At 45.0% G+C, this 24,573-nt stretch overlaps 2 protein-coding genes across 8 annotated transcripts in view; one reads left to right on the forward strand and one right to left on the reverse strand.

Moving 5' to 3' along the window:
* Nucleotides 1-90: 90 nt before the first annotated feature.
* CCDC40 (coiled-coil domain 40 molecular ruler complex subunit) lies at nt 91-13,660 on the reverse strand. Its single transcript, XM_069799462.1, has 20 exons — nt 13,413-13,660; nt 13,127-13,246; nt 12,276-12,407; nt 11,733-11,904; nt 11,376-11,533; nt 10,769-10,852; nt 10,461-10,680; nt 9,451-9,608; nt 8,470-8,592; nt 7,947-8,068; nt 6,962-7,205; nt 6,671-6,853; nt 5,112-5,357; nt 4,128-4,341; nt 3,410-3,579; nt 3,195-3,286; nt 2,479-2,599; nt 1,613-1,801; nt 1,193-1,351; nt 91-429 (listed from the first exon to the last, which is right to left on the reverse strand). The coding sequence occupies exons 1-20, from the start codon at nt 13,533-13,535 to the stop codon at nt 184-186; spliced, it is 3,276 nt and encodes a 1,091-aa protein (XP_069655563.1). The 5' UTR covers nt 13,536-13,660; the 3' UTR covers nt 91-183.
* Nucleotides 13,554-24,573, forward strand: part of TBC1D16 (TBC1 domain family member 16) — a 33,027-nt gene continuing 22,007 nt past the window's right edge. For 4 of the 7 annotated variants that reach the window (XM_069799463.1, XM_069799468.1, XM_069799467.1 and 1 more), the window contains exons 1-3: nt 13,844-13,979; nt 20,671-20,906; nt 21,945-22,575. In XM_069799463.1, coding sequence (XP_069655564.1) covers nt 20,729-20,906; nt 21,945-22,575 — 809 coding nt within the window. In that variant the 5' untranslated portion in view covers nt 13,844-13,979; nt 20,671-20,728. Of the gene's footprint in view, nt 13,673-13,843; nt 14,032-20,670; nt 20,907-21,944; nt 22,576-24,573 lie in introns of those variants that run through there. The other 3 variants (XM_069799464.1, XM_069799465.1, XM_069799466.1) reach the window with 3 other exon arrangements.

The raw sequence follows: 24,573 nt of genomic DNA on the forward strand, positions 1-24,573 counted from the left end.
GGGCCAGGGCAGCAGGGGCAGGGAAATGTAGAAAGAAACAAACAAAAAAAAAGTGCAACGCTACCTCTTTAGTAAACGTTACCCTCTACGCATGCTTATTCATTTATATTTATTGATTTACAAAGCCTGCAGCCTCTCCAAGAACAAGAACAGAGGGTTATGTGTATTTTGTCCGTGTCTCTGTCAGGCTTCCTGGGAGCTGACCCTGGACTCCAAGCATTGTCTGAGCCACTGGAGAGTCCTTCGGTGCTGAGGATGTTCCTGCTGGATCTGGTGGACAACAGCATCGATGGCCCGGAGCCGGTCCTGCAGTTTCTGCTGCTTGTTTCTCCAGGCTTGCTCAGTGTGGCACAGGGGAGCGTACTTCCCTTCCTTCAGTGCCTGCAGGTGCTTCTGGCGTGTCTGGTAGGCCACAATCTCCAAAAGGTTCTGAGAAAAGCAACAACAGAAATTGCTTTGACAGCAGACTGCACACACAAAAGGACTAAGAGAACAGCGTGATTCGTGTCGCAGGTACTATAACTGTCACATTTTGAAATGGAAGGGCTTAAGAAGGACAGTGCTGTGAAGTCCCCATTACAACAGCCAAACAACCTCTGTTGTAGAGGTATAGTCACAGAATCAGTGAGGTTGGAAAAAACCTTTCAGATCATCGAGTCAAACTGTAAACCTAATATTGCCATGTCTACCACTAAACCACATCCCTGAGTGCCACGCCTACATGTCAACTAAGACAAAAAAAGTGTTTTTAAATGTTGGATGTCACAGAATTCCATAAATCAGAGAAACACCTGCACATATAAGGCAACTCTTGCCAGGACAGAGTTTCACCAACTTAAAAACTTCGCAGGAGGTCATTCAAGACCTTGAGCTGGCTCTCAAATTTGTATCATACTTGCGAGTAGCCAGCTAGCGCTCACAAAGGATAGTCATCACTAGATATTTTTGAGAGACAAACAATGTCCTTCTAGGCTGATGTTTCCAGGTGAATGCTGCCTTGCTAAGCAAGCATCAATTCTGGACCACTAGGAGCCCTCAAAATGTGCTCAGCTAACTTAAAGTGTTGCTCAAATTACATGCCGAGCATGCCCAGTTCAGGATGGTGGCGAGACAAAGAGACAGGGAGCTGGCAACAGAAGAAAGCAGCAGGTTCTATTTGGCTCACGCGCTGCAAGGAAGCAGAGGTGCTCACCCATCGTTTCTTGTTCTGAAGACATTCTGCATCTGAATCAAGGCCATCAGACTCAGCCTGCAGTCTGCACAATTCTTGCTGCTTTTCTGACAAGGTGGCACTAAGGGACACTTGGGTGGTCTCCAGCTCCAGGATGGTTTTGTTGCAGTCTTCAGTGTTCTAGCAAGTGGAAGAGAAGGAAATGGCATATTCTGGTTCTGCAGTTCAGCTGCATTCCCAACCATCTTCCCAGAGCTTTTTTTTTTTTTTTTTTTTTTTAAAATGAGTTTCCAAAGCCTGTACCCTGTGCAGTGCTGTACCTGCACAGGTGCAGGGTCTGGGTACTGACACCCCATGTGTCTGTGCTAAGTGCGCGCTGGTGCTCATTACAAGGCAAATACAGGCCACATGAACTCTCGCAGCCCTGCTTTACTTTCTCACCTTCTGGGTTTCATTGATCTTTTTTCTCAGCTCCTGTTTCTTGCGGTGGAAGTCGCTCTTGGTGAGCCGTTTCTTATCTGTTTTGTTCTGGCCCTCTCCACGAATCGCTATCTCCTCTCTACGAGAAACAGATGCCTCCATATCACGAATCATCTTCTCCTGCTGCTTCATCAGCTGGCCATAGCGGACCTGCCATTTGTCAAGATATAAAATAGGCTGAAAATAATTAATATTTACAAATGGCACCTAACCGATGCCTTCTGTGTGGCACATCCCATCAACACAAACCAGATAATATGTGACACATGAGCGTTAGCAAGCTAAATTTGCTCTAAATCCAAACCTGGTTTGCCCTGTGTGGATCTGGAAGGCAGAGGACTGGATTATCAACTCATCTAAGTAATCTTCAAAATGTTTCACTGGAAGTCATTAGCAACAGGAAAAGCAGAAGAGCAGAAGTATCCCGAGAATGAAGGGGAAGAGTTGCTTTGCCAGAAGATAGAAGACTTCCCCTAACCAGTGATTAAGATGATGCAATATTTAGTAATCAATATTTCTTTGCTTATAAATTGGGGTCACAGAATAAGGTGGCAGACAGATTACACTTTAAATAGATTTCTCAGGTATATCTAGATTCTGCTGCAGCCTATTACACAGCATGCACAAGGAACGCATAGAGTGCATGCATGCTGGGTGTGTTTAACTGAATCTAGCTGCAGGGTGGTAAGACTTCCAGTGCTGCTATGGCCTTGAAGATGGTACTTCTCCAGCCTGTTTCTCATCTCCTGCCTTATGTTTCAGCAACTCCAAAGCTGAATACGTTGTGTGCAGCTTCCCCTCCTCAGTCCTCTTTCCCAGTGGCTTACTTGCATCCTGTGAATCTCTGTTCTCATGGCTTGGATTTCGCCTTGTCCTGTCTCAGAATCCACCGCTGCACGCATCTCTTTTGTCAGCTGGATCTTTTTCTCCCATAGCATGATTTGATGCCTTCAGTGACAGAAAAGGAAAACAGTGCCTTTGTAAACAATAGAAAGGATGCTCATTCTGTGCATCAGTGGCAGCACACTCCCAAGATCGATTCTGAACACAGAACTGAATAGTTCAGCAGAAACTAAGAATTTGCATATGGCACATGTAAAAGGGCAACAACAGAGCAGCGTGAAATCAGATGGGAAGCTCCGCAATATAGAAAATGGCATCATGACTGTAAAAACCAGCACGCCCAGACTGACAGGGGGCTGATGGACCCCAATTAATTGCCTAGTGCAGCACACTCACTGTTACTGGCAGAGGAGACTGCATGCAGTCTTCCCATCTAGATCTTGGCAACGTCCAGCACAAGCATAATGGAATCATTAAAGCCAACATCATCTCAGCTCTTGCTGGTTCCAGAGACAGCTAAAGCACCTTTCAGTTTCTGCATTTCAAAAATTAATTAAACTCCTTTCCTCTTCTCCAATAAGGACAGAAGCACATTTTCTCGCACTAGTTCAGTTTGATGACTGGAGAAGAAAGGTAACATGGACACATATACAAGAGTTCAAAGACTGTGGCACAAAGCAAGAATCTCTCTGGTACCTACTCTGCTTCCACTAGGCTGTTTAGGAGTCTTTCCTTCTCCTCAGTCAATTGACTGTGCCTCTCCTGCATCTCAACTGATTCTTTTTCTGCTGCCTGGATTTGGGAAGCATAAACCAATACAAAACTGTCAGACTAGGAAAGATTTACAGGATCACTGTTTGCCTCTGATATGCATGGGAGGTTGAGACCTGGAAATGAGATGTCAAGTCTGTGTACCTTGAGAGAACGTACAAACTCATTCTCTGTGATAATGTTGCCATATTGCAGCTCCTCGAAGCTGCTGTTGTTCTTGTTGATCAACACATTCAACTTTATCAAGTCATTTGACATGTTCCTCATGTGACGTTCGATGTCTTTCTGTTCTTTTGTTTCCTGCTGAATCTCATCTACAGGTAAACAGAAAAAAAAGTCTTAAAATTCCCACAAGCACTGGGTTGAATACTGGCAAGGTGTGACAAACTGCTATTAGCCAGACAACACTGCATGCGGAGCCACCTGTGTCCCACATACCCAGCCAAAACATTTTTCCACAAGTCCAAAAACCAAATAAGGTTTTGAAGGAGACTACTGTGGAAGAGAGTTCGTTTTGACCTAGGAAAGTGCTATCGTTGGTGCGGGCATTTACCTACCAACTACTTGCAAACTTTATTTAAGAAGTGTAACATGTGACATGATCACTTAGGGTTTGACTGTGTCAGTTAAGACAGCAGGATCAATCGTTATAGGAAATAACGACATGCAAAACAGCAAAAGGTGTCTGGCTCTTAGCCCCAGAGTATAGTACTGCGTCCGTTTGCATCATTGCTCACACATATGTAGGAGCACTGTGGACATTCTTTGGTGAAGGTCTGGCATTGCCCATCTGTAAGCCTTCACTCCCCTTTTTCTCCATTCATGGATGAACTTTTTAAGAAAGAGTTAGAGAATTACTTACTTTCAGTGCGCACTTTCTTCTGCTCCATTATTGTGATCTGTTTCTTTAACATATCCAAGGAGGCTATTTGTTCCTCCCGTTTATGTGTTAACTTGACCAGCTCTTTCTGCTGATTGAGCCAGTACTTCTGTAGTGTCATCACCTCGCAATTATATTCTTCTATCTGCTTGGTCAGCTTGTTGATCTCAATTTCCAGTGGTCCCAATTCTTGCCCCTGTACGAGGGCAAGGTTTGGGATAAATCAGGTAGAAGCTGCTGGAGCACTTGTTTATAGCATCACTGCAGAAGGCCAGTCCAACTGCTGCATGCCTACTAAATACTTCAACTATACTGTTGTTTTGTCAGTTAGTTACCTCCTGCCTCCATTTCCCATGAGTTGGATGGGACTAATCATTCCTGAGCTCACAGGAATAAATGGGACAGAAGCCCGAAAGGTTCTCAGACTCTGTGGCAAAAGGGCCTCCTAAGTTATTACAACAGGTACATCTGGACATTCAAAACTTTTTGCCAAGCATATGTCACAGTACTCATTTTTGCATTGGTATCCATAAAGGTCTTAACAGCTCACAGTGCTAGGGACAGATCTGGGTATCATCTGAATGGGGCCAACTATCAAACTACTTAAATTACACCGCCTGCTCCATTCTCCCCTCATCAGTCTTTGCAGATTTTATAATGAGATCCTATTTACTCCCAGAGTATTGATGTCATTCAACATTTTCATCTGGTGTAGACAACTCCCTACAGAAATCTGTGCTAGGCACACCCTCATTTCACAATTCCCTAATGCCAGCTCCTCTTCGCATGCATTAAGAACTGTTTGACAAATACAAACGTTTACACTAGCTAGTGCAGCTTTTAAGTCACAATACTGATGCCTGAGAGTTAACTATCCAACACTTACACAGTTACATTTATCAAGAACATCTGTGGTCACCACAAAGAATAAAATCAAATTTGGGACTGAAACATAAAAGTACATACCCCCTGCTGAGAAAGAATCATCTCCAACCTCTTGTTGTACTGGCTGATGACCCCTCGCTTGTTCTCAATCAGGAGACTGCACTTTGCAATCTCACTTTCCCTGCAGCTGATCAGATCATAGATATTTTTTATTTCCTTGTCCAGCTCACAAAGTGTTTTTTGGAGAATTGTCAGCCTGCAGTTGGTATGAGTTGCATTCAGAATAAGCTTGGCCATATCATTCTCAACCTTGGAAAAATGCAGCTCCTAGGAATATCAACAGACAGAAAACAAATTACTGTCACCAACAGCAACTCATTGATTTGTAAGGCTTGCTTATCAAAGCACAGGAATCAGGGGATTTAGATTCTACTCCCAGGTCTGTGCTACAAGCTGTAAGCAAGATACTTACCCTCTCTGTACTTTTGTTTCTCCATTTATCGACAGGAGATAGCAATATTTACCTCTGTCATAAGGCTGTTGAAAAGCATTAAAGAGCCTAAACATCCCCAAACTCTTCAAGAGACTACACTCATCACTTCTGCAATTATCTTCCCTGCCTGGATGTCTCTAGCTACCTGGCTAACAGTAGTAGGACATGATTGTATTGTACATTCTCCACCATACCTGACAAACGCATCCTTCACCTAACAACTTTACTAGCCAGAAAGCGTGGCTATGCCTTTTGTTTGAGAGCACTATGAATGCAGCCAGGTAACTTTCAAGAGCCTGTCTGCTACTTCTGCACAGCCTGGACCACACTCCAAGAGGTTACAATTCGCTCTTTTCCAAGTCCATAGTCTCTGCACTATATTCAACCATGCAACACAGATGCTAATAGGAGTCAATGTGGAGTACCCATGTGTTCATGTATCTGTCAGAAAGGGGAGTGGAGGGGCCTTTCTCACAATAGAAGCCAACCCTGGAAGTCTTCCAGTTACTTAAGATATGCCCTTGATTTAAAAAAGCCAGGGGCAGGCTGAAGTAACCCATGAAAATACAGAGGTGTGAGCACGTTGTGTTAGTGCCAGCCCACACAACTCGGTATGATAAATACTGTGCTGAATCTTCTAGTTTTTCTATCTCTACCAGTTACACACTCCCAAAGAGAGCAACTTATTATGCCATAAAGAACTGTGGGTCTGGTTTGACTGTTCCCTGGACAGTAATCCTTACTTAGAAACTGAGAGCATGCCCGTATCACATTCCGTGATGCAGTATAGAACGATAAGTTAGTTTAATGTGGAGTACAGAAGTACCACACATCCACTGCCTTCCTCTAATACATAAGAACTGGCAATACTTTATAGTAACTACTCCCAGCATTCATCATTCTGCCACATTTTTTAAGTAAAGAAAGAATAGTATGTTATCTGTCAGGCCTTTTTGGCCAAACTCTCTCACATACACCAGAATCCTGCAATAAGATCACTGGAAGGACCAAATTGGAGTTGCAAACTCAGCAGACCTTCAACTGCAGACCTGAAAACCAGAATGAAGACACTGACAAAACACACTTGAGAAACACTGCTCCGGGCAGTTTCCTTCCCCTGCCCTCCCAACTGGAAGGGACACCATACCAGATCTGTTTTTCTTCTATGAAGTTTTGCAGCCAGCTGTGAGAAGTGCTTTGTGGCTTTGCTGGACATCATCTGCTCCTGAAGCTTTGCCACAATTTGATTCTCGATCTGCTCTTTGGCATCAGTTCCTTTCTCTATATCCTTACTTATGGACAGCAACTCATTCAGATGAGCAGCTTGATCCTAAAAAGTACGGAAGACAGAGACAGGATCACTACAACTGTTTGGGAAAGGGGATTAAATATCCGTGTCTGATTTGAAAGGATTCTTCTTCCAAGTAAGTCTTCTCACCATCTTGGTCCTGTTGAGGGCCTGCTCTGTCTCATGGAGAACGCGAGCATAGGTGCCAAATTCAACCTTCAAGGCCTCCTGCCTTGAAAGGCACTGGGCAATCAGTTTCTTTGTCGTGTTGGCATCATTCTGTGAACGGCTCAGGATGGTGACAAGCAACTCATTCTTCTCCTCCTCTTTCCTGATCGACTTTCGACAGCCATGGATGTCCATTTCTAGGGATTTGAGGTCATGTCTGTACTTGCTGGAGCAGCAAAGAGGATGGAAAATCATCACAGGCATTGATTAGTGTGCTGAACAGTCATCTACAAATTCCTCTTTTCAAACATGTTATTCCAGCAACAACTGACCAAGAAGGAAGATCTTTATAAAGGCTAGTCTGCTGTGACAGTGCAGAGTCATCAGAAGATGGATGGAGAAATTAAGATTTAAAAGGAAATGTATGCAGGAAAATTAATTCCTTCTTTCAGTCCTGTTCCCAACCCCCATTCTTACCAGGATGCCACCATATAAAAATATATTGTTTGTTCTCAGAGAATCAGTCAAACTTTAAGACTCCAGACCAAATAAACACTTCCTTTGGCAACAATAGGAAGGTTTTCCTGAAGGTTTCTAAAGGCATCACAAACACCTAACTGAAAGTGATAGATAAATCCTTCTTGATGTCTAGCTCTTTGGATTGAGAGATGTTGCAAAGATGAAGGAACTCTTAAAGAAATAAAGTATGAATAGAAAAACTCTAAAGAGCTTTAAAAAACCCACACATTTCAAGGGAGAGTTGTGTTTTGGATAAAGAAAATAGTTACAAAGAACTGTGCTTCTAATTCTTTAACCTTATTATGTGCTTTAGAGCAGCAAACTTGTTCTGCCTGACACATCCTGCACACACAGTCATAAACTTGACAGCAGACATACTGCCCCTTTTGGAGTCCCTCCTGTCCAAATTATTTGAGGTCTCTCCCGGGACTGTTTTCAGATGCCATACCTCAGCAACTCTTGTGTGGCAATATAGGCCTCATCTCTTTGCTTCATTCCAGCCAAGCTGCTATTCCAGTGGTTCAGCAATCGCTTTTTCTCCATGTTAATAGCCTGTACCTCCATACAAGCCTAGGAAAGAGAGAGTTGGTAGACAGGATGAATCTATACTGTGTTGAAAAAACAAATTCATGTTACAATGCAGTATTTTTTTTTTTTCTGTTCCTAATATGCTGGGCAGGAACAGCTTCAACTAACATGTGTCTGGTTTATTGCCACACCAGACCACAGAGCATAGGTCTGCAAGAAAAAAAGTGCTGAGAAGGTCGGGGAGGAAGTGATTTACAAGCAATTCTTAAGGACAAAAGGAAAAAAAAAAGAAAAAAGAAAAAAAAAAAGAAGTCTTCATTCCTCCAAACAGGAACAAGCCATACAACTCTGGCCTACATTGTACATACCACGTGAGCATGAGCCAAACGGTCAGTCCTTCCAGAGGGAAATATTAACCAGAAGCGAAAAAAGTACCCTCTTACCTCATTTACTGCTTGCCGAGTTACTTTTGTGCCCTCTGCCTGAGCCACAAACTGAGCTTCAAACAGAGCAATCTGTTCTTGTAGTTCATAGGCTTTTCTTGTTAAGCGGTCCAGTAGAAGATCCTAAAGAGTCAGAGCCAAACAGTTCAGGATGAGTAATATAATCTCAGTCTTAACCAACTATATTCTACAAGAATAACATAGGCTAGAAAAGGAATTAAACTGGCAACTGGATTCGTTTTGATTCCTACTGAAACTTTTCCATTCATATACAAATGACTCCTGAATGCAGCAGCGACAACTTTCAAGAGAATGAAACCTTCTTTGCTGATTTTTTATTATCCCATTTGCAGTAGTAAATTGATACTTTGGATCTGAAGCAGCATTCATTCCTGTCAGAATGGATTACATTGTGCCACCTCTCCAGCAGCTTGGAATTTTAATAATTTATGTTTTAAAAGCCTTTGTTAAAAAACATCTAAATCCATTTGATTTCAACTGTTTGCATGCAATTCTGTATTAATAATAATCAGTTTGTGTCCTGCTGCAAGCAGAAGGCAGCAGAGGGAGCTCCAGCACACCAACCAGCTCAGTTCATTTTCAAAGTTCACTTTTCATTGTGAAACTTGCTGTCGCTCAGAATAATTCTCCAGGCTTGAACATACGATACTTCTTCACTAAATATATTTCTGTCCCCCACACCCCCTTTGCTTGAGTGATTTACTATTGTAAAGCTTGTGAAAAACCTTTGGGCAGTACATGCCACTATCTTGGTGGGTGGGATTCTTCTAATTTTTAAAGCCCATGGGTTTGGGGTTTTTTTCTTTTTTTCAATTATTTGGGAAAAATATCCCCACACATCTTCCATGATTCAGTCACTATAGCCTTCCTTCTGACAAGGCAGCACATCCTCCAAGACTCACCACTAACTGTCATCTGTATTTATTTACTTATTTTAAAGAAGACAGTTTTATTCGATACCTGTTTTTTCTTTTCCACCTCAGCCTGGACCTTCTCTGCCTCAGCCTTCTTTGTCGACTGTTTCATTAGTAAAATATTATGACGCATATCCTCGTCCATATTCTGCATGTAGAAGAGATGCAAGGCCAGGTTTTCAACCTGGGTCTGCATTGCAGAAACTGGGGAGGCAGAAGGAAAAATATTTAGAGAGAAGTATGTTTGTAGGATACACTTTAAACAGAGATAAAAGGGAAAGAAATACAGAAGCACCCAAAGCAAAAACCACACACAGAGCAGCTAAATCAGCCCTCCCTGAAATAAGAATTTACATCAGCTTTGGAATATAGCTCCACAAGCAAAGCTAAAAATCTTGGTAAGCAATTCCTTGATTCCCAGCACACAAAATCCCAGGAAACCAAAGAACGGGCTTCAGGAGGCTGTGAATCCACTCCTCTGCCCCAATACAGAACTGTCTCTTTCTCAGTCTGTTGAATGCTTCTCTACTTTTTTTCAATAACCCGTAAAAACTTCCTAGGCAATTTATTTTAATGCTTAGCTATCCTTGCCATTGCAATTGTTTTACTGTTTCCTATCCAAATGCCCGCAACCCAAAAAGAATGAGTCAAGTCCATTTCTTTGGCTGGAATGGGCTGCCACATGGATGCTGCTCTCATACTACTGGATGCCCCTAATGACCTACCTTTGCAATCTCATCACACCCTTACAGAGACACAGGCAAACATAACAGACTGATGGGACTTTTCTTCCTGCTAAGTCACACAACAACCTACCTGCCAGGAAGGGGTTTATTTTTAGTCCTAAAGACCTTCTTAGAAGTACAATGTAGCAACATGGTCTTAGAAACACCAGAAATTATATGGCAACCAGGATTATCTATGAAACTTTTCAATGAGTGCATTATTGCTGATGAATTTTACTGTATTTTTCAATCCAATGCTTGACTTACATTCAAATTCATTTCTCCACATAGTACCAGAATTAGGAAATATTGCAAGGACTGCCTCAGTCACCTTTCTTGCGTTCATCATCTGTGTTCTGACACATTTTCTTGTAGGTAAGCCTGAGGCCCTCCAGTTCCTCTTCCAGCTGCCGACGTGCTGCGGCCATCTGAGAATGGCAGTCATGGCTCTTCTCCAGTTCCATCTGCAGATGGGCCAGCTGCTGCTGCGCTCCATAAAGAATCACCCCAAGCTCTTCTCTCTGTATTTTGCCCTTCTTTGTTGCTGTCCTCTGCAAACACAAGAGGAAATCAGCTCTCTCCCTCCAGCTTGGACAGGGATGGGCTGCTGTGGGAAGGCAAAGAAAGAATGCCCTATACCAGTTCCTGAAGCTCTAGGTTCACTTTTTCGATCTGCTTAGTAAGGTAATTCTTCAGGGCAGCCTGGAATCTTCTCATCAGAGGCTGTAAAGAAGTATGACGTTGATAAAGTTTAACATACTTGTGTAAATAAATTATGAAGAAACCTTACTGCTACTCCCACTATTAAATAAAACACCTTATTTTCTGCCATAGACACTTGCATTCTTATTTTAGCTACACTTACTGTAACAAGTGAGAAGACTTACACAGTGGTTATTTGCTGACATCAGAAAGTGACTATTGAGAATATTTGAAAGTCAGAAACATATAGGAAGAGCTACATCTGAGAACCCATCCACTCGCTCTTGCTGCAAGGAATTCTCTTTCAGGAATACTGAAGAGTATCCGATTTGCCCACTACATTGCTCACTTCTGAACCTGCAACTTTGGGGTTAATACTGAGGAAGTAGACACATTCAGGAGTTAGTACTTTTGCAAAAGCAATTTTTACACATGTTGTTATAGCATACAACTAAGCCACTGCTTACAATTTACCTTGTACATTTTATACAAATAAAAATATCAAGTCTGCAAAGAAGAATGACAAGATCTGAGGACTTCTCACATGTTCTGGATCCAAGACGACCAGTTCTGTTTCTTCTATGGTTTCTTCATTTCTTCCGCTTATTTCATGTTCCTCAGCTCCATGCTGCTGGCGCTCCTTTTCCCATCTTTGGTCACCGTGCCCACTAGTGAGCTGACTGAATTGCTCAAAGGCAGACTCTAAATAGAGAGAAATGGGTTCTCCAATGTTACCTGGACAGCCCCCCCTCTCCCCCCCCCAAAGATAAAGGAAAAGGCTTAGATTTCATACTATTATGCCTCCAGTTGGATTAACAATGATCAGAAAGGAAGAAAACTAGAAACTGTACTTGACAGATGGTATTGAGTATTGTACTGTTAATAAGGAACTGAATGATACCTGACTCTGTGCAGCTGTTCAACTCCACTGACAATGCAGATGCCTGCAAAGGAGCTCCTGAGGACGTATGGGAAGGGTTCCCTCTGTCTGTTACTGGCTGCTCCATGTCATCCAGTTCAGGAGGACAACTGTCTAATGTTACTTTGTCTGAGAAAGTCTCAGGAGGTTTTTCCTGAAACATAAAATCCATCACCTGAAACAGCTTTTCAATCTAACTCTATTTGCCCCTAAAAATCTGCTTATTTTTGTAATCATGAGGCATGAACAATGCAGACAAAGAATCAACAAGAGGGCCTTGTTCTAAAATCAGTGCACAGATATACTGGCAAAGCTGTGTCACTCCTGATACAGCACAACAAAAGAACCTCTCCAGTCTTGTCAGAGTTTCTGTATACTTCGTGCTTGACCAATTAGCTTCTCTCTGTTCCAATTCTGATTGGTTTTGCGTTTGCAGCAATGAAACTGCACCAGGAGAATTTGAAGTTACAACTACTGGTCATGCATTCCATGAATAAGATTATATATATTATTATAGTGCCTCACTTCTGCAGAGCCAACAAACAGCTCTGTAGCTCCATAGACTCCTCTTTCTGCTGGGGGAAATGTCTCTTCTTGGTCCTCCAGATGAACAGACTCTTCCTCTTCATTGTCACTCCCATTCTCTGCCTCTATTGCCTAGCATGCAACACAGGCAAAAAGCAGAATAGCAGCATTATAACGGGTTGTGTACTTTGTTTAATGTTAATGCTTTAGTATTGTAGCAACTGCTTTTTATCACAGGGCAGAGAAGTTTAATTTAGAAGTTTAATCTCATTTGCAAAAATGGTCACCCAGCTAGCATTATGATAGTAACAATCCTGACAAAAATTCTACACACCACTTTTAATTTCACGTGTTTCTAGCTCACATCTCTTTAAACAAAACCTGCCCTTTAGGGATTTATTAAAAAAAGTCTTCCAGGCTGCACTGCATATAGCCAAATTATTCTCTTCTTTCTTTTTAAAGAGACACTGTTTTATCCCATAACATAATTTGCCAAATTCAAGTATTGTGCAGTGCCAATGGAATAAAAAAAACTTATCACCAATAAACCTCAAAAAAAGAGCCCAAGTATGCGCATCTATAAAATGGGGGTAACTCCCTTTTTAAAGTGTCTATAGCAGAAACGTGCTAACTAAGAACTGAGTGAGAAACACATACTTCAGGATGCTGCTAACACACAGGAACTGTAACTAAATTTACCGTTTAGTGGCTTTTTTTTTATATGCAGGGCAAAACTGCAATAACTGCTCCGCCGTTTTACTTCTCCCTATTGAAACTGCTTCCACGAAGACGTCACCCTGTAAGGAACGCAGGGGAACACACTGCCCTGTGAACGTTTCAAAGGAAATCACCTCCATAGCAGAATGCGACGGAACTCTGATTATATCCCGCTCAGCGGAGCCGAATTCCACGCCAGATCCCTCTGATGCCGCACCGGGGGCCTCCTGCATGGGGCTGGGGCTGGCCTGTGCCTGCAACCAGAGCGTCCCGCAGGAGAGAGGGAGTGAGTACCGGCCCGGGTCCCCTCGGCTGGGCACACAGGCCCACAGGAGACCGGGGAGGCCGGGCGGAGCCGAGCCCCGGGGCCGGACCGAGCCGGGCGGCGGAGCCCCGTCCGCGGCCCGGCCCCGCACTCACCCTCCGCCGGCCGCACCATCTTCCCGTTGCCAGGCGACGCGTCAACACCCGGTCACGTGAGCGCTGCGGGCCGCACCACCTCAGCCCGCGAGGGGGGACTCGGGCCGCACCACCACAGCCCATATGAGAGAGCGGGGGGGGGGGGGGGGAAGCTTGGGCCGTACTACCCCGGGCCACACTACCTCAGCCCGCCGCTGCCCGCCGGGCCCGGGGGAAGGCCCGCGGCGTCCCGGCCGCCATGTCCCGGTGCGGGGCAGCAGGTAACGGCGCCGAGGGCCGGGATCCGGGCGAGGTGTGCTGGGGGGGACCGGAGGGGTGGGAAGCGGTGGGAGTAGGTCCCTCTTTACCCTTCCCTCGCTGAGGCGGCCCCGCCTGAGGCGGCTGCCGGGCAGCCGCGGGTCACGCCGCCGAGGGGCGGGGCGGGGCGGAGAGGGGCGGGGCGGGGCGGTGGCAACGTCCCCCGCGCAGGGCCCGGCGGGGGCGCGGGGGACGTCGGTTCGGAGCCCGCCCGGGGCCGGACCGGTTCGTGAAAGGCGCCGAGAAGTTTCCCCGGGTTCGTCTTTACCGGTAAAAGCGCCGGGGCCGCGCGGGGCGTCGCTCGCCACGGGGGCGTTAAGCGGTGGGTAACGCCGGCTCCGGTGCGCCGGGGCCGTGCCTCTAGGGCTGCGGTGGGCGGCAGCGGCTGCCCCTGCCCACCCGGGTCCCTGGGCCGGCTGCTCGTCACGCGTGTCGCTGTCACACGGGTTCGTGCCCGGGGATGGGCCGCCCGGGGATGGGCCGCCCGGGTATCCTGCCCGGCACCCTGGTGATGCATCCATTTTTTTTTTTTTATCCCACTCTTTGTCTTCCCTTTCCCTTCCTACATCCCCCCCTCCCCGCCGCCGCCGCCTTCGGAGCCCCCGAGGCGGTCGGTGTGCTGGCGGCTCGGGGCCGGCACAAAGCGGAATGCGAAAATAGTTTTTTAACTTTATCTTCTGCTGGTTTGGAGTGGCTCCGTACAGCCTGGGGTATTTTTATGATTTCCTTACTTTTGGGGAGGTGGTCTTCTCTCAAATTACCCCGATATCTACGTCTTCGTTTGCTGAGTTCTGTTATCAGCGGAGACGTGAAGATGGATGGTTGGGATCCTTGGCAATTATTTGATGTATGGCCTTCAGGCGCACCAGGGCAGGGATTACGTGTTGATATATTGCTTGCTGTGTCGCTGACACTCTGTAAAATAACTCTGCTTCTTCCTCTCTGAGGTTTTCCCGTCTTCTCTGTTCTTTGACTGGTAGCTTGTCTTGCAAAGGTATTATGTTCTTAGTTGCCACTCTGAATAGGAAGTAATAAAAATGAAAGATCGTTTAAGAGAAAATAGTAGAAATGTTAAGTCCAGGACAGCTCAGGGTAAAGTTCTCAGGCTTGATGCTTCTTTTGTAGAAGCCTCCTTTAGGTTTGTAGGCTTAGAGGAGCTTGTTCTCATTCTGGTGATAACTTGGCTAAAAGCAGAGAGGTCTCTGAAAGCTGCTTCTCTGACCTAGTATTGAATTTGCTGAATATCTGAGTTTATTCTGTATGTCTCGCTGTGTGGTGGCGTAAAGCTGGGGAGCCAGGATGGGGCAGAGTGTTGCTTTCTCTGTCCAGCAGGCAAGAAGGGAGGGGGGCATGGTCCTGCCTGTGGCAGGGTGAAAAGAAGACTATTTCAAAGTGTCAGAATGGCAGACACATGGTCTGATGTCTGTCATACTGAGAAAAGACTTTGCAATTAGTTCATCAGTTCAGCTGTGAAACCAGGTTCCTGGGATTTTTTAGCTGCTGATATTGAAGGATCTAGTACTGTGAGTGTTATCAGGCCACGGCTACAGGATGCTAGAAATAAAACGCCATAGAAGTGTTACCTACTGCACAAGCACTGCAGTTAAGTAATATGAAATGATGTTTAATCTTGGGATGGAGGGACATATGGCACAAATAATTTCTCGGCACTAAAGCGCATGTTGTGGTTTGACTTTCAGTGCTGGAGGGGTGGTAAGCTTTTTGTTTGCTTTTTTATGCCTAAGCAGGTGTGGCTGGGAGCAGCAGGCAGGCTCTGATGATAGCATTTCATTTCCCTTTTTATCTCTGACTCACAAACTTGCAGTATTTAGTCTCCTGTCCCTTTTTTACCTTCTCAGCTGAAATGCATCTGAGCGAAATCTGTTCCACTGAAGTGACTGGAATTGGAGTTGTGCGAGTGTCAGGATTTCAGCCTTCGCTGGTGACTGCTGTTACTTTTGCTTTACTCTGTACTCTGCGTGCCACTGCTGCACCAGCAGGTCAGGAATGAAAGACTTTGTGGTGACCTACATAATTCTCCCCATGAAATGGGATGACTTCAGAATGGCTCCCTATGGTAAACTTTTTTCCTTGATTTGGCTAGGTCATCTTAAATAGCTCCAGCTAATAGCTAGTAGTTTTGAAAGCTTTTTTTTTTCCCCCTCTCCTAATGTAGAGGTATTGCGATACAAAGGGAAGGTCGTTACAAGGGCTCTCATGTATACATAGAGAAGTATAGATCAAGTGAGTGACTAGCTGAGAGTTGCACAGAAAATCCAGTCAGAGAACTGGAAAGAAGCTGTGAGTCCTGACTCCCGGGCTCCTGTACTCCATCTCCGGTCGCGCTGCCTTCCAGCATGCTCTAACCTGTGCTTGAGCTACCAGAGATGCAAAGCCGGCATTTGATTTTCCAAAGGGGAGGAGGAGGCGGCAGGGACTTCCTTAGTGTTTGAGACCTGCCTGGTGCAGTGACTCTGTACTCTTTAAATATGTAAAATCAAATTCAAGTTATTAAGGGCAAAAAAAGAAAAAAGCCTGTTGCGCTTTTCTTAAGGCATTTCATGCTTAAATTTGGTGCCGATGTTTGACAGCTCATGTTTCTTTTCTGTGCCCAGACATGCTGTAGGTCTCATGTTTCGCTTCAAGAGCCCTGTAGCTCAGCTTATTTTGCTTGTAAATCTATTAAACTCCAGCACAGCAAATTTGCCCTTGGAGCCACAAGACCCACTGCCACGCACAAAGTGCTCAGCAGTGTGACTTGTTGGCTGCAGCTGACCCCAAAGCGCAGGCTGGCATATGCCTCTATAGGCTAAACTTATTTGTGAGAGAAGCCTTGTTACCTTGCATGCTCATGAACCGCTCTGGTGTCAGTGTGTGCTGATCGGGAATAATGTGCTGGAGCCTGTGTCAGCCCATGCAGGAGCCCTGCATTGCCTTCCTTGCTGGAATACAGGAATCTTGTGCAACCGGAGGCAGCAACATTTGGTCCAACAGTGTCTGCCAAGGTGAGGGTGCGATCTGCCAAGCCAAACAGGATTTTGTTGTTGATCGGTTTGTGAGAAGGGGAAGGGCATTTCTAAGGGAGGCAAGCAGCCGGTGTTATTTGAAATGCTGCTGGCTGGAACTGGTCAGGCTCTTGTGAAGAGACTCCTGGGGTGATTTCAGGAGTTGGCTCCCCAGCACGTTTGTGAGATCTCGTGTAGCTGAGAAGTGCTGGCATTGACTGGGAGAGCAGCCAGGGTCTGCGCGAACAGACTCAGTAGCTGTAGCAAAGATTTTTAGCGGTGACAGTTGATGTGTGGGAGAAGAAAATGTATGTGTGCTTAATAAATATTGGCACTCAGCGAGAGCTTATCAGCTAATTCAGTGCTTCAGCTTCTAGAGAGCTGGGATGTCTCTGCCACATTGGAAAGAATCCCTTCAGATCAAGGGATAAATAGAAAATTAATATGAAAAATACTTCTTTTTTTTTTGATGGTGCTGATTTAATGCTGACTTAGCTGTAGGATGGTTCGTGCCTTTCTTCCCAAGCTCACACAAGAGGCAACAGCAATGCCTCCTTCTCCTTGTGACCCAAGCCCCATGGACTGTGTGTGCAGACATTGTCCCACACAGAAGAGGGCTGAGAATAGAGCAAACCCTGCAGATTTGGTCTCTTTGTTATTTGCTGGTTTGTGTTGTATGAACTTCTCTTGCCTTTTAGGAAGGAGAGGCACATTCACAAGCTGTGTTTCAGAGACTTCTGGGATTGTACTAGAAGACTAGATGACCTTAAGAGGTCCAGTCCGTCATCTGGTCCTAGCTGGGGCCAACTGCCTATCTATTTCTGCAGCCTGTCTTTGAAACCCCCCACTGACGGAAACAGCCTTTTCAGGTTGCCTTATTGTGGTGCACCTGCTGTTAGAATGACTAGACTAGATATTCCTTGCCACAGTTCAATTGCCCTACTACTTCTCCTGTCCTCCACAGACAGCTCTTCCTTTTTTTGGCAGTGACAACTCACACATACGAAGACTTTTAATACATTTCCCTTTCTTTAGTCTTACTTTGGCAATCTTTTTCCAGATCGCTCTTGTCACTCTCCCTGAAACTGTCCAGTGGCTTGCATCTGTTTTTCTTTAATGCTGCAACCAAAGCTACGCAGAATTCCCTAGCCTGTGGCAACGATGAAAGCATTTGAGTCTTCCTGATGATACTTACATATCCCAGTATATTTGGCTATTTGTTTGCAGTATCGTAGTGGACTCTCTTTGATTTGTGGTGCATAGCTCTTCTGCAAGACAAATGCAACAGACTAAATTTCTATGCTGGCAGGACACCATATTCTTCATCTGTCTTATTTTTGTTTCCTCTTCCCAACCTGCATACGCGTGTGCGTATCGGCAGCACTATCCACCTGCACATCAAGGCAGTGCTGAAGCAACAGATGTTCTGCAGGATCAAAGCAATATTTCCCTTTAAATTCCTCCTGCTTTCCAGGGAGCAGCTTTTGATCTTTTACCTGTTGCTTTGTTCTTTCTCTGCTAGGTAAAAGCTAATTAAATGTTGCCTCTATTGGCAGAGAAGTCCTGCACCTCTGCCTGCATTCCTGAGAGCCCCTGGAGAACTGCAGTAGGACATTACACAAGCTCTTGTTTCGTGCATGCATCTCCATCTGCTGTCCTTAGTAGGAAAAGCTCACTGGTGTCTTCCGAGGAAGCATTCCCTGGTCAACAGCTGCAGCCACCTGGTACCACATTCCTCCTTTGTGTATGCAGGTTCAGTGCTTTTAGAGTTCTGATGAAACAGCTGACATAGCTAAAGGTCTGGATATCTGGGCTGGTTTCAGTCTTGACAGCAACAGGGCATAGCTGAGCAGGCTGTGCTGCCTACAAAATGTTGTGGTAACAGATGACACTCTTCAGATGTGAGGGAGGCTCAGTGCCTCTGATGCCATACGGGTTGCTCCACACCACTGCTTCGGACTGCCTCAACACTGTGTTGAAATGGTGTGTTGTGACTTGGTGGGAAGGAAGAATTGCAGCAGAGTTTACTGTCTGTGTTCTTGCAGGGTGCAGTGAGAGGAAAGATGACTTGCTCTTTAAATGCGGTAGAGGCAAATTACTTTCTCCAAGACGTAACCCAGAGTCAGAAACAATACTGTGGTTTTTGGCATTCTGGACAAGAATGAGCATATGGCTCCATTGGTCTTTGGGTTTTGGGGCTGAGACATGAAGATACGTGTTGTGTTTGGTGGTAGAAGGAGACATGAGTGCGAAGGACTTGCAAAGTAATCGTCTTATCCTAAACACTTGCTGGGCACAGTACATAGCAGGGTTGAGGCTTCTCCGTCAAGTTCCAGGAAAGACTGAAATGCAGAAACTGCTTATGCTGTGATTCAAGCTGACAAATGTAGTGATTGCCAGTTAAACCAATAGTTTGTCCTTTAATGAAGGCTCTGTCAACTACTTGGCAGTCTCATTTGCAATCTTCTGTATGTACAAATCTGTCAGAATCAGGACAGCTATATTCTTTCCCTGCAGCTTTCACTCTGCTTTTTGAGAAATGCTGGTTTCTGTTTCCCCTTTCTGCCTTCTTGCTTCATCGTTTGTCTGGAGATACCATTAAAACCATGTTTAAAGAAATTGGAGCTATTCAGTGTTTGACAATGCTTGCTTTAGGCCCCTAAATGTTTCCTGCATACAGTGCCCCTGACAGTACAAGTCAGAGCCTGTCTGCTTTTCTTTTTATTTCTGGCTACCCCTGTTGCATGCTGTGCAGATCATGGTGTGGGATTTGTCATGAGGAACACACTGAGCTGATCTCTCCACGTGGTGCCCTTGGACCTGGCATCATGGTGATGTGTGGTGCGTGCCAGGTCGGACTGGCCTGTTCACAAGCAAGTAAGGGCATATAAATACAAAGGAACAAAAGTAGAGGTTTCCTTTCCTCGTGTACTTTTGGTGGAACAGAAACTGCAGTGCCTCTGATGGTCTGCTTCCCAGCTAGGGATAGCAGCAGTGGGTAGGGCCTGCCCTGCATTGAAATGTGTTGGGCTATCTGTGGGATTGCTTTGTGCAAGACCCACCTGCTGTTTCAACACATCGAGTCTTCTTCCTCATCTGTCTGCTAAATAGTTGATAGCTTGGGTGACCCCTCCTGGATTCACTGCAGAGCTCCTCATCAACAGCCCCAACAAGGAGCACGTCTCATTTGAGTACAGAGCTTACGTGGTGATTAGTTGAGGATCATACTCCACAGTTAGCTAAAGTTACCTATTGATAGGTGAAATATTTGCCTTGAGTTGGCATGCCATACTGTGCTATTGGAGTCTGCCCGCTCTGTTGAACATGGGTCTTTTGCCACTTATCCCTGAAAAAGCTCTATTTAACCATCACTGCTCAAAAAAACAAATCAAAACAAAACCCCAACCCAAAAACCTCAAATGCACAGCAGGATTATGCCAAAAATTGGTAAGCACAAGATGAACTTGTTTTGATTAATGGTTTTTTTGGAGATCAGTGGTTACTGCGGATGAAGCAGCAGCCCCTTGTTTAATGCGATGGTCTCAGCAGTTTTTCTGTGCTGAAGGAATCCTCCAGAGTCTACTCTGACTCTCTTTGACATCCCCAGGACAGTGATACATTTGGCAGCTCTGCATCACTGAGCTATTCCCTTAATGGGCAATTTTCAGTGACAATCATTACTTTTCTGTTTCCTCCTCACAGTAACTATTGAAATGTGGGGTTTTGCTGCCTTCATATTTCTTTGTTGCAGAGAAAAACATTCCAGGATTCTGTACTTCAGCATCTTTAAAACGTAGAGGTGATGTTACAGATCCAGGGCAATTGGAGGCTCTTGCTTGAGTTGTAGGATTGATGCAGCAGTTGATGGGAGACCTGTTCCTTCTCAGACAGTGGTAGGCACATGCTGTGCTGTCATTATATTTGTTCTAACACTATTCTTTCCTCCTTCTTGGCAGATCTTCTGAATTTGGCTCCTGATTAAAGCTGACAGATAATGGAAACATTTCCTTGGCGATGTCTCTGGGGCGACTCCTCCGACGTGCCTCTTCAAAAGCTTCCGACCTCCTGACCTTGAATCCTGGTGGTGGCAGCAGTTCATCTTCCACACTTGATGGGGAGATTATCTACTCTAAGAACAATGTCTGTGTTCACCCACCTGAGCTGCTACAAGGCATCGGGGAGCATCATCCAGGTGATAGAGTGTTGCAGACTGCTCACTCTTTTTTCTCTCTCCTGAGCTGTGCATTTGTATCAAATTCTACATCTTGGGCTCTAAAGAATGAAGAGGTGCCGGTGGGGGACAGGGCAAGGCAGTCTTATGGAAGACTAAGGAAAGCCATCCACAAGCTGATCCATCAGCTCTTCTTTTAGTAGGAAAATTGATGATATTTCTCCTTTCTCTTCTGGTCTAGCATAGATTTACCTGTTTTAGTACATCCTTTTGTATTGCCAGAAGATGGACAGTTGTTATTTGAGGACAGTAACTTCTGTTGCTCTTTCAAATACGTATTGTTCAGGAAAGCCAAGTATCATCTTGTAACTGTCATTGCTAGAGTGGCCTCAACAACCATTGATAAAGGGAAAATAAGGAAAACCTGATCGTGGCTGCATGCACTGGAGTAAATGAAGATAAATACTGCTCTGTCCCTTTATTCTCATCTGTTACTGCACTCTTTCATGTTTTCATCAGAGAGTCATGGCCACTGGCTCAGCTTCACAAAACTAATTATTCTGTGGACATTGACCCACACTTCCCTTTTTTGTGTGTGTGACTTTTTTTTCTGTTGGCTTTCCATGGAAATTGTAGCCCTTTAGCTACACTAAGGTAAATGTACTTGAGAAAGAAACGTTTAGCTGGCACTTGAAATTGTTTAACTAACAAAAAATAGAGGTTTTTCATGTGGCAACATATTTCAGAATTTACTCTTGATTAGTAATCCGTCCAGGAAGTTGAAGTATTTGCATGTCACTTCTATGTCCACTTAGGGCAGAGGGAATTTAGACTATTCAAAAGCCATATGCAGAACTGGAATTATTTGTAAATACTGAATAATGTTGAGCACTCCACAATTCATTTGGCAGAATTCTCTCCTGGTAAATAAAGGGTTTGTTTTGTCCATGTGTAATGGTGGTAAAGTGGGGGGAGATGGGGAAGTGCAAATTTCAGGCTTACGCAGTTTGCTTAGAATAAATCTGTGTCATAACTGATGGCTCCTTTGCTTTCTCAAAGGCTATTTGTGCTTGTACATGGAGAAAGATGAGCTACTGGGAACCACACTTATCCTTGCCTGGGTGCCAAACTCACGTATCCAGAGGCAGGATGAAGAAGCCCTGCGCTATATCACTCCTGAGAGCTCCCCTGTCCGTAAAGCTCCCCGCAAACGTGGCCGCCACACTCAGGGTTTTGGCATTGTCCAGCAGGCTTCCCCCACTGAGCAGAGAGGGGCAGTGATCCTGAAAGGAGAAGACATCTTGACTGTGTCACAGCTTGTGAAAGATGTGGCTTACATCAGCTCCCCCTCTTCGGAAGGGGAGAAGCTCTCCCAGTGCTGCCCCGCGGCAGATGGCACCCACCAGTCCCCCCAGCCTGCCCGCAGTGACTCAGGAATCCTATCGACAATCAGTTCTCAGGAGGAGCAGAACAGGTCGGAGCTGTCGGTGGAGGGGACAGAGGAAGGTCTGGACTGCAGGACAGAGCCGGGGGAGGATGAGGGCTCCTTGGAGCTGTCTGCTGATGACGTGAGCAGGGACAGTACTTTTGACTCTGATTCTGATGCCTTCTCTTCCCCCTTCTGCCTCTCTCCCATTAGTGAAGCCCTTGGGAAAAGCAGTAGTTCTGTGTTTCTGGATAACGAAAGCAGGTGAGTGCATCCTTTTCTCCAGTTTCTGGCTGAATAGCTGGGGTGCTAGTTGCTGAGCTTGGAGATGCTGAAGGAAATTGAGAAGCTTCACAGTGGCATTGAGCTGAATATCCTGTCTTGCTTCAGACACTTGTATAATTTACAGGAAATTGTTTGCCGGCCAGTTCTGCTTCTGCTCAGTGAACCCTGGCCCTGAACATTCAGGGCTGTATATGTACAGTCCTTCAGGTGAACTGTCTTGAGCCCTGGAAGCAGCATTACTAAATTAAAAAGGTCCTTTGTTGGTTTAATTGGCTGTGCTGAGGAGATGTGCTAGTTACTTCTTGTGGAGAGCCACATCAAAGTGTCTGTCTGACTTCCTCTGAGCTGGGGGTGCCTCTCTGCAAGGCACTGTGTTGACATGAAGTCTGCATGTATGAGCTTGTCTTGCTGGTGTTCAGAACGTGGTCCCACTTAAGACATATAAATATTAATTCTTGCATGTCTAACCTGGATATTTTAGTCAACACTGGTATGTCTAAGTGTCAGTGTTTCTCAACGGCATCTGCAGTAAACTCTACATAGTGGAAAGAGGGCACCTTGGCAAAGGAATAATGAACAGTAGGATACCTATATAACTTACTGTATCGATATGCAGTGTTTCTGGCTTTCTGGTCTATGCTCTGTGCAGTGTATCACTCATGTCCAGCTTGGGGAGGATGGGTTTGCTGTGTTTGTGAAGCACTGTGGGGCTGACTTTGAGGATATAGCTCAACTTTGAAAGTACGCTTGAAATTAGGAAAAACAAGTTCTTTGTGCGTGTCAGCAACATACAGACTACATTAAGACTTGACTTTTGAAGAGATTTTGCCGCTTTATTTTATGGGCTAATCTGAAGCCCAGAGAATGCCAGTAAGGACAAGGTTTATGAAGGAAGTTTTCTAATTGATTCAACTCTCTCTGGATATTTTGAAACACTTCAGTGCAGTGATCTCAGACTTTATATCAGCTTTGCATTTGATATGTGTCCTCGCAGTGTTCTTCTAATTAACTGCGAGCCCACAGGGTTTTCTGGGCTTGAGCTCTGCAGCAGCTGGGTGGGCAGTGGTTTGAGCGGCCCGGCCAGCACGGCTGTCCCATCCCGTCCTGTCCCACAGCAGCTCTCCTCTGGCTGCAGAGGGGCATTGCAAAGCAGCTGCAGAGTGCCCAGGATGGGCCTTTGGTTTCCAAATTGTGTTGAACAATGTCAGTTTGACAGTGACCTTTTTAGCTCTCTAGACATGATGCCTGACAGTCTTTTTTGACAAGTATTCATAGGAATGCAGAAGACTGGAACCTACATAAATGTCACAAAACACACCCTGAAAACATTTTACAGAGAGGCCTTTGAATGATTGAATATCAGTCCTAATAACTGACTTTATTTTATTGATTCCTAGGCTTTTTGTCCCATTCAGATTGTGTTCTAACACTGAGTTACTGCTTGGGGGTTGAAACTTCAGTTGCATACACTTGCAGAGAATGTTGTGTTGGCTTAGAAATTTCTTGGCCTTGACTTAAAAAACCAGAAAACCCCCAAATCCACTGCTGCCAAAGCCTCTGTTTGTTTAAGGTGTGTAAATTTTTTTTTTTTCCTTGGAGCAGCACTGACAATCTGTGTGTTTGACCTGTCTCTGTCACTCTGAAAAAAATGAAGTTTTGGGGGTTTTGAAGCATTTTTTTGTAAATAAAGTATAATTAAAATGCTTCTGTGAACATTTCTGAGTTCCAGCAGTAAGACTCTTAAAGGAAAAATATTTCTGTCTTTCAGTGTGTGTGTGGGGAAGCTGTGGCCTCAGCTGTGGCCCATTTCACCCACACACCCTGACTAAAGGGTCATTATCCCCACTTGAGTGGTTAGAAGCAGGAGTAGCGAGGGACATGTTCAGAATAATGTCCGAACTGCTGAAAACCAGGAGACTGAACTCATCCTGGGGAAATCCTTGGCCTGGCCCACAAGGCCATGTGCTGTCCAAGGCG

Source organism: Haliaeetus albicilla, chromosome 12, assembly GCF_947461875.1.
Source record: "Haliaeetus albicilla chromosome 12, bHalAlb1.1, whole genome shotgun sequence".
Classification (NCBI taxonomy): domain Eukaryota; kingdom Metazoa; phylum Chordata; class Aves; order Accipitriformes; family Accipitridae; genus Haliaeetus; species Haliaeetus albicilla.